The sequence below is a fragment of the Zingiber officinale genome, chromosome 8A (genome assembly GCF_018446385.1).
Source record: "Zingiber officinale cultivar Zhangliang chromosome 8A, Zo_v1.1, whole genome shotgun sequence".
NCBI classification, from domain to species: Eukaryota; Viridiplantae; Streptophyta; class Magnoliopsida; order Zingiberales; family Zingiberaceae; genus Zingiber; species Zingiber officinale.
In genome coordinates, this window is record NC_056000.1 from 9,042,420 (window position 1) to 9,059,533 (window position 17,114).

Sequence of the window (17,114 nt, forward strand, 5' to 3'; positions counted from 1 at the left end):
AATACCCTTGTTTTTTCTCTCCAGAATACCCTCACCTCTTAACTCCCCTACGAGAAAAGGAGAAAACAAATTAAAGAAAAAACATTAAAATTTAATCAATTATTTTAAAATGTATATAAAAAATATGTAGCGTGTAATTTATATTTAGAACTTTTGACATATTTTAAAAGTTATGTAATATATTTTGGCCTCGACTAATTTTTTTTAAAAAATAAAAATACTTTTTAAATAGAATTTGTTGGAATCCCAAGGTTGTTTTGGTATGATCAGCAAGTTAAATTAGGTCTTGTGTGTTTCTAACATTGTGTCTAAGTGTGTAGGAGCTTAGGAGCATACGTAGTCGAGTGGAAGACGCTAGCAAGAAGGACGACACGCGGTGCGTCCGAGGGACGAGGCGCTGCGGAAGAGTACACCGACGGACTAGAAGGAAGCGTGCGGTGGTTCCGAGGGACGAAAGCCGGAGCGGAAGACTGCTCGAGGAACAAGAGACGCAGCTAACGAGAAGGACGACACGCGGTGCGTCCGACGAACGAAGACTGCGGATGAGTACACCGGCGGACGAGAAGGAAACACGCGGCAATTCCGAGAGACGAGAAGTCGAAGCGGAAGCCCACTCGAGAAGACCGGAAGTTGGGTTTGGGTGAGCCATTTTCCGGATATCCGAGATCACCCAAGCGAGCGGATCAGGAGTTGAAGACTCGGACCGAGGCGACCAAAGCCGGAGTAGAGGATCCGGACCGAATAACTCAACCGGAGTTGACTTTTGGGTCCGGGGTGTCCGGAACTGACCGGGGTGCCCGGAGTTAACTTTTTCACAGATCGAGTCAAAACTCGATCTGAACATTGGGGAATAAAATTTTATCCCCCCAGGATGCCTGGAACCCTCAGGGCGTCTTGATCAAGGCTATAAATATAGCTTTGCTCCATAAGCTTTTCAACAATTCAGAGCAATTCATTTCCAACGCTATTACGCTTCAGTTTTAGATTAACTTCTTTACTTTGCACTTTCACTGCTGTAAGAAGCTTCTCCGTCCGAAAGAGATACTAGTGCGACATTCCTTGGATTAACAACCTCCTTGGTTGTAATCAAGTCAAATTCGGTGCCTCATTTTTCTGATTTACTTTCTACTTACTTTAATTTATAAGTATTAGTTTAAGAGTTTGAGAAGAATGTTTTTATTTTTATTTTACATGACTATTCAATCCTCCTTTATACTTGGCCGCAATGGTCCTACAGTGATCTAGTTTGAATGTTCAAGGAGGTTGATGATTTAATTAGATTAAGAGGGGTAAATTTGACCAAAAAAAATATTGACAAGGGATTTTTGTAACCATATTTTTTTTTAAAAAAAATGAATAGACCTATTAAAAAGGGCCACGCTTCTATTTTTCTCATTATATAAATGCAAATGTAATAGTCGGCATTAATGAGGTATGCTGGACTTTGTTGATTGTTGTTCAATTAATATGACGTCGACTCTGTAATTTGAGGATGGACCTTACTTTTAAAATTTTGTTTTCGTTTGATTTTTTTTTTTAAAAAAAAACGATTCATCGATACGAATTATGGGAATAATTTCATGTTTGACCAATCGTTGACACAAGCTGACAAATTCGAAGGCTAGGAATGAGATTTGTCTTTGCTTCGGCGGTGAAGAGGAAGGAACGTGGTGGTCGGCAGCCACCGGGTGGTTGCAGGAAGTAATGAATGAGGGCGGCCAATGTCGCATGGTCCATGGCGGCATGGCGCCGGACGTTGAACATTTGGTCAAATCTGACGCCGGGTTCCACGCGTCAGTGCGGATCGCGCGCAGACGAGGTCGAATGATTAACTGATCGAGCACGACCCGATCGAAGAGGCGCGCCAGGATTAAGCTGATGCGCGCTATACTCAAATAATCTCCGCTCACAGAGAGGGATCAACGGAGACAACTCTACTCGCAAGAGTCACATCGATCGCATCGATGAGCTAGCTAGCTAGCTCAAATTGCACTCCTACCTGCTTGCCTTGCAGCAATATGATGTCTTTCTCTTTGGTCGTCGTCGTCGTCGTCATCCATGTTCGTTGCTCAATGCTCATTATATTGCTGACTTGCTGCACATTAATGACAGATGCAAATAGCAAGGCCAGCCCCCAACTGACTGTGACGCATCCAACACGCAGGTAGCCCATCGATCGATATATCTGCATTTTCAGCCAGCATTTTGCAGTACTGTATTAATTAATTCCTCGCTAACTAGTTGCTCCGCTCTTCTCTACTAGATTTTCCTCCCTCTTTACCTGGTGGCCAACCTGTGGCTTCCTGCTTTCACACAAGGCATTGATGGTGCGATGCAGATTGCTGTTGATTATGGCTGGCTTCAATGTCAGACTTTCTTTCAAAGCAGAGAGAGGTGCGTATTTCTCTCTTATAAACACGACAGGCAACGTGACTACAGGCCATAACTTTATTATGGGTGGAATTAATTTTTGTAACTAATTTATCGTGTTGAGTCGGGTAAGATATATATGTATGCATATAGTGGCTCAGATGTGATTCGGGAAGGTGACTGAATTCACAAACATTATGAGTCTGATAGGACAAATTATATTAATAAATATATCCTAAGCGCCTAACTTCAAATTGTTAATTTATTAATAAGGTGTTTGATTGAATGTCACTAATTAGATTAATGATTTCCATACACCCCATTGTCTTTGCACTTTTCTTATTATATTGTTGTTTTTAAAACAAAAAAAAAAAGGAAAAATATAATTTATTTATTTTCAAAATTAGAAAGGATAATACCCTCCTTCCCTCCTTTTTGGCATTCCACATGTACTCCTCCCATCCCTGTAATAAATTTACATAAAATGCAAACTTCATAGATAAATAAAAATCAATAAAGTGATGTTTATTGATTTCGACACTTTATTACTAAATGCAGATCTTACAAAAGTAAGTTTGAAATGTTTTCCATAGAAATTCACGATAATAATTTGGTCTTAAAGTAATTTATAAATTTCTAATAAAAATTGAATTTCTATAAAATCAAAATTTTAATAAAAAATGAAGAAATAAAGAAGTAATATAACTACCGTTTACTTTTATCATTTTAATAATAAAAAAGACGTTTTGTTTATATATTGTTGGTTACGTTTCATAACTAAGATTTGAAGGAATTTTTTGTCTAGAATGATTTAGTATTTAATATGATTTTGATTTAAGACCCTTTGTGATTAAGATTAAAAAATTATAAAATAACTACAATTTTAACTCTTGACTTTTTAATTTGTCTGATAAAGTCTATAAACACGATTTAAAAATGGGGGAAAAATAATGCAGAAGAAGCTGGTCAATGCTAGTTAAGTTGAATATATCCATTGTCTCCTCAATTTGAAAATTGGCCCATCCTTTCTTTTTGCGCGTTAAATAAATGTCCTTGTTGAAGTACAAAAGACTTTGGCTTGGCTTTATATAAACCGAGCAGATGCAGGGTTGTAAATACAAACATATCTCATCATCACACAACAAGCTAAGTGTGAAGAGAAGGAAGAACAATTCCAACTCCATAACCTCTCAAACTCTCTTATATATCTCTCCACGTTTCTCCCTCTGCACGGAAGATCAAAATGATGGCTGCTCCTCTGTCTTCTTGGCCATGGGCCAACTTGGGACTCTACAAGGCATGCGAGCAATACTCTTATTTTAATTTACTCCCTGCTCCATCTGATCGATCTGATTAATTTGAAAGATGAACTTGGCGCAGTATCTGTTATGTGCGCCACTGGTAGCCAAGGCCATCAGTGACTGGAACAGCCATGGAGGAGGAGTAGGATGGTCTGGTCACCTTCTTATCCTCTTCATCCTGAGAGGCATCATCTTCCAGCTCTCGCACACCTTCTCCAACATGCTTTACTACACGAGAAGACGGAGGGTCATCCCCCATGGCCTGGATTTCCACCAGATTGACCAAGAGTGGGACTGGTGATAACCAACTACTGCTATAACTCATAATTTTCTGATCGTTTAAACCATTAGTTTAACATGTACAGATTATTTGTCGGGAGCTTTGCAGGGATAATTTTCTGATATTGCAAGCTCTGGTTGCATCCTTGGTGGTGTGGCAAGTAGAACCAGCGTTGGACGGGGTGCCTGTGGTGCAGATCAAGGGATGGCTGATGTCTTTGTTGCTGCATGTGGTGGTCTCTGAGCCTCTGTTCTACTTGCTTCACAGGAGCTATCACAGAGAATACATCTTCTCTCACTACCATTCAATTCACCATTCATCATTGGTACCCCAGCCTATGACGGGTCGGTATTTATTTTTATTTTTATTTAAAAAAAAAAACTTAATAAATGCCATTTAGATGAAGGATGTGGATACATAATTTTTTATTCTACAATTAAGTGATATTAATTGTCGTAATCGTTCAATTAATAGTCACGCCTAGCTAATTTCTCATCATCCAAAATTAAGTATGACTTTCTTTTGAATGTTATTTTCCTTTAGCTCGGAACTTTAAGATGTTCTTGTTAAAAGTGCAGAAATCTAAATTTTAAGAGATACTGTAGTTAGTAAATCAGTTTCACAAATTTGAGAGTTAAATTTCAGTGTATGTTTATGATTTGATGAAGGTTATAAATCAGTGTCATCTAGTGGTGAGGAATCATCAACCAATCAACTTAACTATATATGATCATATTGTAGCAGTTTTTGTGTCAATATATACTCAGAGTACATCTATCTAGAACATTAGCCCACTTTTCAAGTATTTTTAAATACTTCATACGTATCGTTTTTAAGCAAAAATTAGCTTTAGAGTTTAGTTAGTAGTATATCCAATCCAATTAACACCAGATTAAACTGAAATAAACTATTTATATATGACTAATTTTTATTCATACAGTTCACGTGAATCAGTTCAAATTAATCCAAAGGTCCAGTCAAATAGTTGATCTTTGAAGCAATTTTAAGATCTTTTAATAATTAATTTCATTAAGGAGGAAAAATAGTATATCCAATCTCAATTTGTTGTGGTACTGGAGCAGCCGCGTTTGGGACGCCACTGGAGAACCTGGCGATGACGGCTGTGATGGCGCTGCCGCTGCTTGGATCCTTCGCCGTCGGCTATGGCTCTGTGGGTCTCGTGTACGCCTACGTGCTCGCCTTCGATTTATTGAGGTGTTTGGGTTACAGCAACGTGGAGGTGTTCCCCGCACGCATCTTCCACTCACTGCCCTTCTTACGTTACCTCATCTACACTCCCACGTGAGTCATCTTCATTAATTCATCTATTCATTGATTAATTATTTATTTTATCACTGTAGTTGATTGATTATAGTTACCTGATTTGAGACAGAAATGCAGTTAAGTGACATTTCTTATACAGCAGCTAGTTAATACATTAATATTAAGTGTATATGTTTGCCCATAAACGTCAACCTACTAGTACACCTGTAAAAATTTATGATGGCATTAATGAATGATTTATTACTACTCAACAAGTAGCTAGTTAATACGACCACATAACCACTGCTGTACGCCTGCATTTGTTTTCTATAGAATTCATTAACTGCACCCCATCGTGGTTGCGTCCTGTTTTTCAATGAGTAAATTTAATTTTAAAAAAAATGTATTGAGTTGATCGGGAGAAGAACATTGACTAGCTCAAGAAATTATGTTGCTTTCATATTCTCAGCAGCAGCAACACATCTTGCATCAGTTCAATACAACTAAAGGGAGATTCAAAATTGTTGGCAGGTATTTAAGCATTCACCACAAGGAAAAGGATTGCAACTTTTGCCTTTTCATGCCCCTCTTTGATTTGCTGGGGAAGACGATGAATAAGAAGTCATGGGACTTGCAGGAGGAGATAAGCTCAGGTGCTTAATTGTTCTTGTATTTTTTTTTCTCTTTCCATTTTTTGAATTATACATTGTGTACAAAATCAACCAACCCAGTAGTGAGCATGTAGATTATGATCGGAATGAAATATCTAATGATTAATTTGTTAATTGGAAGCAGGGAAGAATGATCGGGTTCCAGACTTTGTCTTCTTGGCGCACGTTGTGGATGTGATCTCGTCCATGCACGTACCCTTCGTGCTTCGCTCACTCTCTTCGAAGCCATTTGTGGCTAATCCCTTGTTGTTGATATGTTGGCCGTTAGCCTTCGTGTTCATGCTCTTGATGTGGGTGTTCTCCAAGAGTTTCACCCTCTCTTTCTACTACTTGAGAGGCCGCTTGCATCAGACCTGGGTCGTCCCGAGATATGGCTTTCAGGTGAAAATAATTAGTCAGTTGGCTAGCACAAGAACAAATTAAAATACGATTCTCAGTTGCTGATTCTTGTTAATTGTTTTTTTTTGTCATTGTTGCAGTATTTTTTGCCCTTTGCGAGAGAAGGCATCAATAAGCAGATTGAGATGGCGATACTGAGAGCTGATAAGTTGGGAGTTAAAGTCCTTAGCCTTGCAGCATTGAATAAGGTTGGACAAATTGACCACTTTTGTATTAGTATCGAAACTAGCTAGCTAGCTGAAAGATTTGACACATGCATTCTAATGAAATTAGTATATATTTTTGTTTTCTATCTAGAACGAATCGCTCAATGGCGGTGGGACGCTATTCGTGAGCAAACACCCAGATTTAAAAGTTCGAGTCGTCCATGGCAACACCTTGACGGCGGCCGTCATCCTGAATGAGATCCCGAGGGATATTGTAAAGGAGGTCTTCTTGACTGGAGCCACGTCCAAGCTTGGGAGGGCAATCGCGCTCTACCTTTGCAGAAAAAATATACGAGTGCTAGTGAGAGCCCATAAGCTTCTAATCAATCTCTCTCTTACATCAACACTTGCATCAATATAAAGTATTCCACTGTTTCTTGATTGTTTAACTACTGTCACTAGATGTTGACTTTGTCGACCGAAAGATTTCTAAAGATCCAGAAGGAGGCCCCGGCAGAGTACCAACAGAATCTGGTTCAAGTGACCAAGTATCAAGCAGCAAAAAATTGCAAGGTGCTAAAAAATTGCAATTATATATATATACATATCAAGAAAATCCAACTTTAAACTAGTGAAATTGTTGCAGACTTGGCTAGTTGGGAAGTGGCTCTCACCCAGGGAACAGAGATGGGCGCCGACAGGCACACACTTCCACCAATTCGTGGTGCCTCCCGTCATCCGCTTCCGAAGGGACTGTACCTATGGAAACTTGGCCGCCATGAAACTCCCCAAGGACGTTCAAGGACTAGGATCATGTGAGGTATATTATATATATGTATAATCAATCACAAGTCCAATTACAAGAGGTTTTCTATTAGTTACCTATATACAAATTCATCCAAGCTCGTATATAATATAATTAATGTGAACATTTTATTAATAATAGTACACGATGGAGCGAGGTGTGGTGCATGCTTGCCATGCCGGAGGAGTTGTTCACTGCTTGGAAGGTTGGACGCATCATGAGGTTGGCGCTATTGATGTGGAACGCATTGACGTGGTGTGGAGAGCTGCATTGAAGCATGGGCTGACACCCGCTTGAAGATTTCCATTGTAATTTATGTTCACAACTTAAGTAGCATTCTAGACTTATAAAATCATCACAAGTCACACATAATTAATGCTTTTATCTGAAAAATTCGAAACTAGATAGCTCTCGCCATCAAAAGTGTACACACTGTAGTTGTTCATCCTTAGTGACTCGTTCGTATGTTAGGGATCAAGAGATTGTAATAAATCATTAGTGAAAGAAAGAGTATGTGAACAGACGACTATATATTCATGAAATTAAATTATGGAACCGTCTTTATTTCCTTTTGTTTTAAAGACTAATTAAATAATAAGATTTTAGAAAATCTAAATCTATCTTGAAATTCAAACTCCTAATAAGTTTATGATTTTTGTTAGGAGAGAATCTTTTCTTCATTATTCTTATTATATGTTGATACGGCGTATAAGTAAGGGCCTTGAAGGGACATGACAGTCAGAAGTCAACGGGACATGATAGTCAAAAGTCAAGAGGACATGACATTCAGAAGTCAAGGGGACGTGACAGTCAGAAGTTAAGGAGATGGGGCAGTCAGAAGTCAAGGGGACGTTGCAGTATGAAGTCAAGGAAAGAGGGTGGTTAGGCTGTCCTGTCTCATCTGCTGCATAACTCTCGGTCGGTCAATGATAGGTCAGGTATCCATATCTGAGACAGAAGACCGAGTAGTTCCTGGCTTATCACCGACTGATCAGTTCTTACTCGCTCGGGCCTTACTTGGGTCAGTTCAAATGATTCAGCTTATTTTCCTTACCTAATGCCCTAGTACGACAGCTTGGCCGAGTAGTCTCCCGGGTGGGTGCAACTGAACCTGAGCAGGCACAGACATCACTAAAGGACAATAGGGTCAGAGAATCGTAATTGTCCGTCAGAGAATAACTATCATCAGCCAGGAAATATTTCAATGGTCAACCATTCTTAGGGAATGAAACCTTCTTTCAACCAATAAGAGAGCACCACGTGCCCTCCATCACCTGACAGGCCCTGACACCCGACATTCTCTGACATTGGTCAGGCTCTAGAGGTACGCAGTGTCATATAAAAAGGGAGGTCCTCTCCCTTGAGCAGGTATGCTCACTTGCACATTCATACTCGTCTTCTATTGTTCTTTTTTCCTTCGTACAATGTTCTTTTGGAGAAAAAGTATCTGACTTGAGCGTCGGAGGGCCTGCGTCGATTCTCCAAGAACCTTCTGACTTGAATCATCGGACAGGGGATCTAAAAGCCCACAATTTCCAAGGACCCGACCCACGTCTCGGACAGGGGGTCTAAAAGAAAACAACTTAAGGATTTTCCTCAGGCCTTCTATCACGAGCCTTGCCCAGACTACTATAACAAGGGCAAGGACTATTATAATAAGAGAGAGCAACCGTAAGCCTCCATGGCCGAGAGTTCCCCGCCCAGAGATTCAAAGAAAGGGAAGACTATAGTCCTCCGGGAAGAACCGAAGGAGATGCTCGAAGAGCAGGTGCCCTTCTCTCTAATAGTACTCAAGGAAAAGCTACTAAAGGGGTATAAACCCCCAGCTATTGGAGAATATGATGGTAGCAAAGATTTAGAAGATCATCTCTGAAAATTTAGGAACACTGCGTTGCTACACCAATACAGCGATGCTATCAAGTGTCGAGTATTCTTAAACACCCTGTTCGGCTTGGCGCAAAAATGGTTCGATAGATTACCGAACGGGTCCATTACCTGTTTTCGAGACTTCAAGACCGTTTTCCTCCGTCATTTTGCTAGTAGTAGGAAGTATCAGAAGACAGACTATTATCTCTTTGCCCTTAAGTAAGAGTCTGCAGAACCCTTGAGGAGTTATATCAAACGCTTCAACCAGGTAGCTCAGGACGTCCCGCCCGTTACCTCAGAGATATTGATGAGCGCCTTTTCCTATGGTCTGGTGGAGGGGGAGTTCTTCCGAGCCCTCATCCGAGAGTCTGTGAAGAATTTTGATGAGATGCTAGGGAAGGCAGCCAACTACATCAACGTAGAAGAAGCCTAGGCGGCTCAACGGAAAGCAGACAAGGCGCTTGCTACTGCCAATAAGCCGGAGAAAAGGCCGTCCCAACCTCCATCTTGGCCTTTTCCTCGCTCCAAGGATGTCCGACTAGGATTTTCGCCCAGTCAGGAATCCAGGACAGCTCAATGGGTAGAAGTTGTCAAAGCCCCTAGATCTGGTCAGTGGGAGCCCCACTATTGCACTTACCACAGGTCCTACACTCATTCCACTGAAGATTGTGTCCTGTTCGCCCGTGACTCTCGGCGTGCAGCTGAACTGGGCCTGCCTCCGCCCAAGATCATGCCCAAGCTTCAGAGCCTGCTGGCTAGCCAGCCTACTACAGTAGGTCAGTCAGGTAGATCCCTGCTTAAAAATACAGGTCAGGGAAGCCAACAGCCAGGCTGGGGTAAGGAGCAAATGGAATCCCCTGATAAGGAGAATAGGAGAAATACCGCCATCCGAGAGATCGACATGATCTCTGGAGGACCCACTAATGGGGACTCCGCCCGAGCCCGAAAATCTCATGAACGCCGCTTGGAGATACATGCGGTAGGATGCAGCCGGGAATAAGTTGTAGGGCCCGTTATCAGTTTCGGGCCGCAAGATCTGGAGGGATTGGAGCTCTCTCATGATGATGCCCTAATAATCAAAGCTGTTATTGTCAAAAGTCGCATGGCTAGGGTTTTCTTTGACATTGGAAGCTCTGTCAACATACTGTTTAAGAACACCTTCGAGAGTATGCAGATCGACGCCAGTGAGCTCCAGCCCGTAGCCATTTCATTGTACGGGTCCACTGGTAATGAAGTAGGACCAATGGGCCAAATCAAGCTAGCTATATCTTTGGGTAGCGAGCCCCTGGTGAGGACCCAGAGGAGTACTTTCATAGTAGTGGATTCTCTATCCTCTTACAACGTCATCTTGGGAAGACCTGTATTGCACAAATTTCGAGCGGTGATCTCCACCTTCCATCAGAAGATGAAACTTCCTATGGGTGACCAAGTCGGGGAAGTCAGGGGCGAATAGCTGGTCTCCCGCAGGTGTTACGTCGACATGATGAAAGTGGAGGCTCGCAAAGCCCAAAGAACCCAGGATGGAAGAATCCATGTCATCCAGAAGGAGCTTCTGCTTATAGTAGCGGAACCCATCCCTTGAGAGAAAGATATAAGGCCTGGAGATGAGCACTATAGGCATATGAGTAAAAAACTCGGTTAGGTAAGCCTGACCTAGATTAAGCTTTCAATGAGACACTTTGGAAGTACTCAAGTCACAAACGTAGGACTTAGTTAAGTCCTAGTACACTCCTTTTGCAAGCATCAAGCGAAGCTCTTCAACCATGGCTGACTATCTCAGCCAGGATAGGCAAGGATCTAGAAAGATCTCTTACATAAAGCTCTTTTGGCTATTGGCCTAGCGAGCTCTACTTCACTTACGCACACAAATCTAGCCCAAGGAAAATAGGAAAACCCCTATGGAAAGCAAGAACTAAGAAGCCATAGACAAGTTTTTATACGTAGAAAGTAATACAATGTGCTAAGACAAATAGTCATTTAAATTCGAAAAAAAACATTATTAGACATTTCTTTAATGATACGATGATGGTCTAGGAAATCCTCTGGGAGGTCAGACGACAAGTACCCTCCCTCTTGTAGTTGTTGGACTGCTCCCACTGCTCCATAGGCTAGTGATCAAACGAAGCGATCTCCTACCTGAGAGCCAAATGTTGGTGCAGTTAGCACTAACAGTCTAACTTAGGTTTTGATGAATGACAAAGTAAGTTAAATTAGGTTCATTGTGATCTAACAATCTGACTGAGTGTGCAGGAGAAGTCCAGCTAGGTTAACGGGCCAACCGGATAGCTGGTACGAAATCCAGTTAGGTCGACAGGCCGACTGGGTAGTTGGCACGAAGTCCAACTAGGTCGACGAGCGGACCGAATAGCTGACACGAAGTCCAGCTAGGTCGACGGACCGACCGGATAGCTGACATGAAGTCCAGCTAGGTCGACGGGCTGACCGGATAGCTGACACGAAGTCCAACTAGGTCGATGGGCTGACCAGATAATTGGCAAGAAATCCAGATAGGTCGACGAGCTGATCGGATGTCTAGAAAAAGGTAAGTCACTGTAGGAGAGTGACTTTGTGAGGATATATCTCAGTTGAGGGATAGTTTGCGTCAGTTCAGTTTAGGTCCATTTGAGATCTCTATACTGAGACCTTGATTAGTTCCTGGTCCGAGAAGGACAAGAACTAATTATTACTATTCATATTTTTGCTAACACTTGTCTTGTAAGTTATTTTGACTAACACATGTTTGCAGGATAAGAAAACAAGGAAGAAAGCAACATTGCTTCGGGTGAGCAGTACCTGAAAGCGCCTTCCATGGCTATGGAAGGTGTCTCGGTATTGTTCATAGAAGACGCCTTCCATGGCTATGGAAGGCGCCCTCGGTAGGATATTTTTTAGAATTTGTCATAGATAAGTGCCGGTTTGCTCGGGATAGAGTTTGCCTTATTGAAGGTGCCTTCCATGCTTATGGGAGACGCCCTCCAAGCCCTTTATAAGATAGTCTCAAGTAGACACTTTATCATAAAGTACATATGAGTTATTACACGTGCATTGAAGCTTTCGATTGCTTCCAGTTCCTACTGCGACTCTACTGTGAAGCTGCTAAGCCCGACAATTGCTCTAAGGAGTTCCGATCGCTCCCGACAGATATACATCAACACAGAGTGCCTTATTCCAATTTCGAAAAAGTGTTGGTAATATTTGTGTTTATACTTAATTACTATAAAAGGACAAGTGCAGTGTGTTGCACTTGATCTAACTTCTCTTGTACTCAATTCTCTCTTCTGGGGTTATTGGAAGAGATTTTTTAGTGGATTGCCCATTGATAGGTCCGTGGGACCTGGGCATTGGAGTAAGAGTCACCGAAGGCTTTGAACCAAGTAAAAACCGCTTGTGTTGTTCTCGTGTTTCTTCTCTTTTATTTCGTATTTTCCGCTGCGTACTCGTGTTTTCAAAAAAAAAAAAAATTTTTTGAAAACCATGTGATTCACCCCCTCTCACGTACGCCACGATCCAACACCAAACTCCGGAGAACGTAGGTACTCTGCCCAATTGGTCAAACGATGCTCGTTCTCCCCCACCTTATAAGTTTCCAAGGCCTAGGTTGAATGAGATAGAGCAGATCGGGCTTGAGACAAGGTCTGCCTGTAAGAAGCCCAGCTCTGCAACTTGAGAATTCAGATCCCTTCTATGGTCTATGAGGAGCACGTCCTTAGAATTGAGTTTCTTGGTCAGGCGGTCTATCTCTTGCTTGTGCATGAGCTTGAAGTCCTATATGACTGCAGTTTGGTGAGCCAGCTCTGACTGTGCCTTCTCCTTGAGGGTTAGCTCCTCTTGGTACTTAGCCTCAGATGACTAGCGGAGAACTTCCGATCTCTTCTAGTCATCACGTAACCGGTAAGCCTCTATTAGGGCTTCGCCTAGGTTATGTTTGTGGGATGCATTTACCTTTCTCAAGGTCTCCACCTCTGCCTTTAGTTGGGACACGGTCGAAGAGGGGTCAGAAAGTTGAGACTCCAGGTCGGCGACACTATCCTTTAAGATCTTATTTAGCTGATGTATATATGAGAAAGTCTGACTCAATCGCATCGACTCGGTAAAAATCTATTCATATAAACAGGAAGTCAGGATAAGAAGAAAAGAGCAATAAAAGAAAGCAGAGGCTTACCACGGTGGCACCTTTGGAGAATCGATCCACCTGAGCTGGCAGTAGGAGAGTATCCATACACTGTATAGTATCCTCCCAATAAGTCGTTAGTTGTCCTCGTAGTAGGATAGAGTTAGCCTGGGCAGCGGGGTTGCGATGCAGTCCCCACTCAAAAGGCATAGTGGCATGAAAACGACAATGCCGAGACCGAGATGATCTGGGAGCGATCCCGCTGGGGCCAGGTTGAGTGGAAGTAGGCGGTTGAGGGGAAGAAGGTCTGGCCGGAGCAGTGGGGGTAGATTGCCACTCCAGATCAATCTCTTCTTTAACAACCGAAGCCTTCCCTCGATCGACTCCTGACCAGGCTCCTGGAGGAATAATAGGATCGCTCGAGAGTTGTAGATCGGAGACGGAAGGTGGCGCTGTCTGGGGCAGTGGGGTTGTAGCGTGTGTCTCGGCTACCGGGCGAGATCCAACAGATCTGTGCCTTGGTCGACGCGAGAGTGGTTGTTCGTCTAAGTCAGACCCCTCTTCCGGAGTCTGGGGGCGATGAGCGAGAGGAGCAGGATGAGTTTGCCTCGCAAGCTCTGGAATAGAGTGTGCAGGAGGCGTCGCGTGAGGGGCAGCAGGAAGAGAGACAGTAATGGCAGCCACCCTGGAAGCAGCTGAAATGGAATGTGGAAGGCCCCGCCTACTGAAGATTATGCGTCCACGGTAATTTATTTCCAAAGCGCTTAGGGGGAGGGGCTTGGTCAAAGATGATCAGGCGAGAGTGTCGACTGCAGCAAAATGAGGGTTAGCACGAAAGGTAAGAGAAAGTTAAGGTGAAGATAATGCTTACCAAGGGAGTGCGGTAACTCTGAAAGAACGAAACTCAACCTAAATAAATACAAGACATCCTCCGTTAACAAGACGTTCAGATCGAAGCACCAACCCTCTAGCTGTGACGACGCCTCCATGAAAATAGGGTCTGAGTGATAGTCTCCTAGAGGAAGCGCTAAAGGGATAGAGAAGTGCCGCTCAGTAGGTCACTCTACAGCAGAGTGAAAGAGAAGGAAGAAATATTTATCTTTCCACTCCATTCCTGAAGGGGGTAAGGGTGCAAAAAGATTAGTCTGGGTACCAGCTTGGAAGCAAAAAATACCCTCACTATGATGCTGGGGAGTGAAGAAGTAGTGATATAGGCGAGGAGTCCAGTGAATATCACACAAGTCATAGACAAGGACAAATCTGCATAGGATCTGAATGGAATTGGGGGTGAGTTGACAAAGGGAAATACGAAAATAGCGACTCACATTAGAAAAGAAGGGGTGGATTGGAAAACGAAAGTCGACCACAACCTGTTCGTTGAAAAAAGTCACATAGCCCCGAGGTGGTCGGAAGAGTTGATGGACCTTGGAAGGTATGATGATGTGCATGGTCGTGGGCACTTCATACATGAAGTGGAGATCATCTAAATCTACACCGCTGAAGGTTGAGACTCCAGGAGCATACCTAGGTATGGGAGAATCCACGAAGGAGGCACAAGCAAAAGGTTAGAAAGCAAAGGCTCGGAAGAGGGAAGAGAAGGTAAGATGACTTTAGCTATCAACGAGAAATTCAAATGAGAGGAGCAAACTATTTATAGTAGTCAGGAGAGATGCTTAGAAGAATGCCTCGACATTAGCGCCAATCATGATATCCATTGACGAGGTAGCTGGCTAATTACCCGAAATGGGTAAACAAGGGTAAATTACCCGACAGGGTAAGTAAGGATAGATTAAAAGGGTGAGGTTTAACTTGACCCACAGTACTGGTGAAGTTTTTGGATGATAGTACGTTAGGGAAGCTTGGGCATCGCATGTCTAGGAAGATATGGCTTTGACCTGGTGCATTTGGCCAAGTGGAACTAACCGAAGCTACCCTTAAATGGATCCTAACTAGTTAGACCAAGGTTTAGTATTAAGTTCAATGGGTAGGACTATTTGGAAAACCTCAAAGGCTTGGTTACTTTAATGAGCTCCTTGTGACTCACCATAGCCCAGAAGTTTATCCAAAGAATGCTTACTTGTTTAACCCAAAGCTAAACCCGAATCTAACCTAAAGTTAAACTAAGCCCTAAAAATTAAACTAATTTATCTCACAGAATAATAGGATCCCTTGATTGAAAATATAGATCGGGTGAGATGACTAAGCAAACTAAATTTTAAATGTTACTTAAGTTAAGTTAAACATTTTTCAAAATTAAATTAACTTAAACATTTTTTTTAAATTAACTTAAACATTTTCAAAATTAAATTAACTTAAAACATTTTCAAAATTAAATTAAACATCTTCAAATTAAATATTTCTCAATTAAACATCAAATCACCAAACAAACCCCCATAGAATTAACCCAGATTAAGTAAGATGCTAAATTAGGGACTTACTTCAATCAAACTGCCTTTTGATCCATCAACTACTTTATGTGCAGGAATTGGATCAATGGATGTTGGACAGTGGATGCTCCAGACATATGACTGGAAATAGGTTGAAGTTCACTAAGCTAAAACTAAAGAACCTAGGATCAGTTGCATTCGGCAACGATGGAAAACTGAAAGTAATCGGAAAAGGTAATATCGAACTTAATTCTGATTTTATTATTCGAAAAGTACTGTTAGTTGAAAATTTTAATTTCAATTTATTAAGTATAAGTCAACTATGCGATACTGGTTATTCAATCAATTTTACCAAGTCTGAATGTATAGTCAAACATGTCGATAATCCAAAAATCATACTTAAGGGCACTAGGAAAGATAATGTCTACACCATTTTTCTACCATCATCCTCAATAAAGTGTTTTCTAACACAACAAGAGGAAACTGAGTTATGGCACAGAAGACTCGGTCACACTCACACAAGACTCATTTAAAAAATGAGTCAAAATGGACTAGTTAGAGGGTTGCCCAAATTAAAAGTTATTGAAAACTCAATCTGTAATGCATGTCAACAAGGAAAACAAACCAAGTCCACCCACAAGTCAACCAATACAGTTAGAACTACCTATCTACTTGAGCTCCTTCACCTAGATCTATTTGATTCACATGGAGCCAAGTCACTAAGCAAGAACCAGTATTGCTTAGTTATAATTGATGACTACTCCAGGTTCACCTGGGTAAAATTTCTAAAAATAAAAGATGAAACCTTTGAAAAATTTAGTAATTTTTGTAAATTAACAGAAAATGAAAAAGATACTAAAATTAAAAGGATAAGGAGTGATCATGGAGGAGAATTTGAGAATCACAACTTCACTGAATTTTGTGAGATAAATGGGTACAAACATGAATACTCCTGCCCTAGAACCCCTCAACAAAATGGTTTAGTAGAACGTAAAAACAGAACCTTACAAGAAGCTGCTAGAACCATGTTAAACGAATATAATCTATCTAATCAATTCTGGGCTGAAGCAGTTAGTACAACATGCTACATTCAAAATAGGATCTTAATTAACAAATTTCAAAATAAAACCCCCTATGAAATTTATTATAATAAAATTCCTAACTTAAACTATTTAAAAGTATTTGGGTGTAAAGTTTTTATTTTAAACACTAAAGACTACTTAGGAAAATTTACATAAAAAACAACCCCAGGAATATTTCTAGGGTACTCAACCACTAGTAGAGCATATAGAGTATATAACAAGAATACCCTAAAAGTAGAAGAAACAACAAATATAAAATTTGATGAAGACACTATAGATGAAACTGAAGATACAGAAAATGCTAATCCAATAAACAGAGAAGATGACGAAATTCAATCTGAACCTATTGAATCTGAAGAATAAATCACTAATTCAAATGACATACGACCAACCAGAACAAGCACAAATCACCCATCTGATCAAATCTGGGGTG

At 41.4% G+C, this 17,114-nt stretch overlaps 1 protein-coding gene across 1 annotated transcript; it reads left to right on the plus strand.

Annotated features, from left to right (window-relative positions):
* The first annotated feature begins 3,477 nt into the window (after positions 1-3,477).
* LOC122012299 (very-long-chain aldehyde decarbonylase GL1-2-like) lies at positions 3,478-7,790 on the plus strand. Its single transcript, XM_042568789.1, has 11 exons — positions 3,478-3,667; positions 3,751-3,968; positions 4,060-4,295; positions 5,034-5,253; positions 5,746-5,867; positions 6,010-6,266; positions 6,365-6,472; positions 6,582-6,791; positions 6,893-7,003; positions 7,077-7,250; positions 7,377-7,790. The coding sequence occupies exons 1-11, from the start codon at positions 3,614-3,616 to the stop codon at positions 7,530-7,532; spliced, it is 1,866 nt and encodes a 621-aa protein (XP_042424723.1). The 5' UTR covers positions 3,478-3,613; the 3' UTR covers positions 7,533-7,790.
* Positions 7,791-17,114: the final 9,324 nt, after the last annotated feature.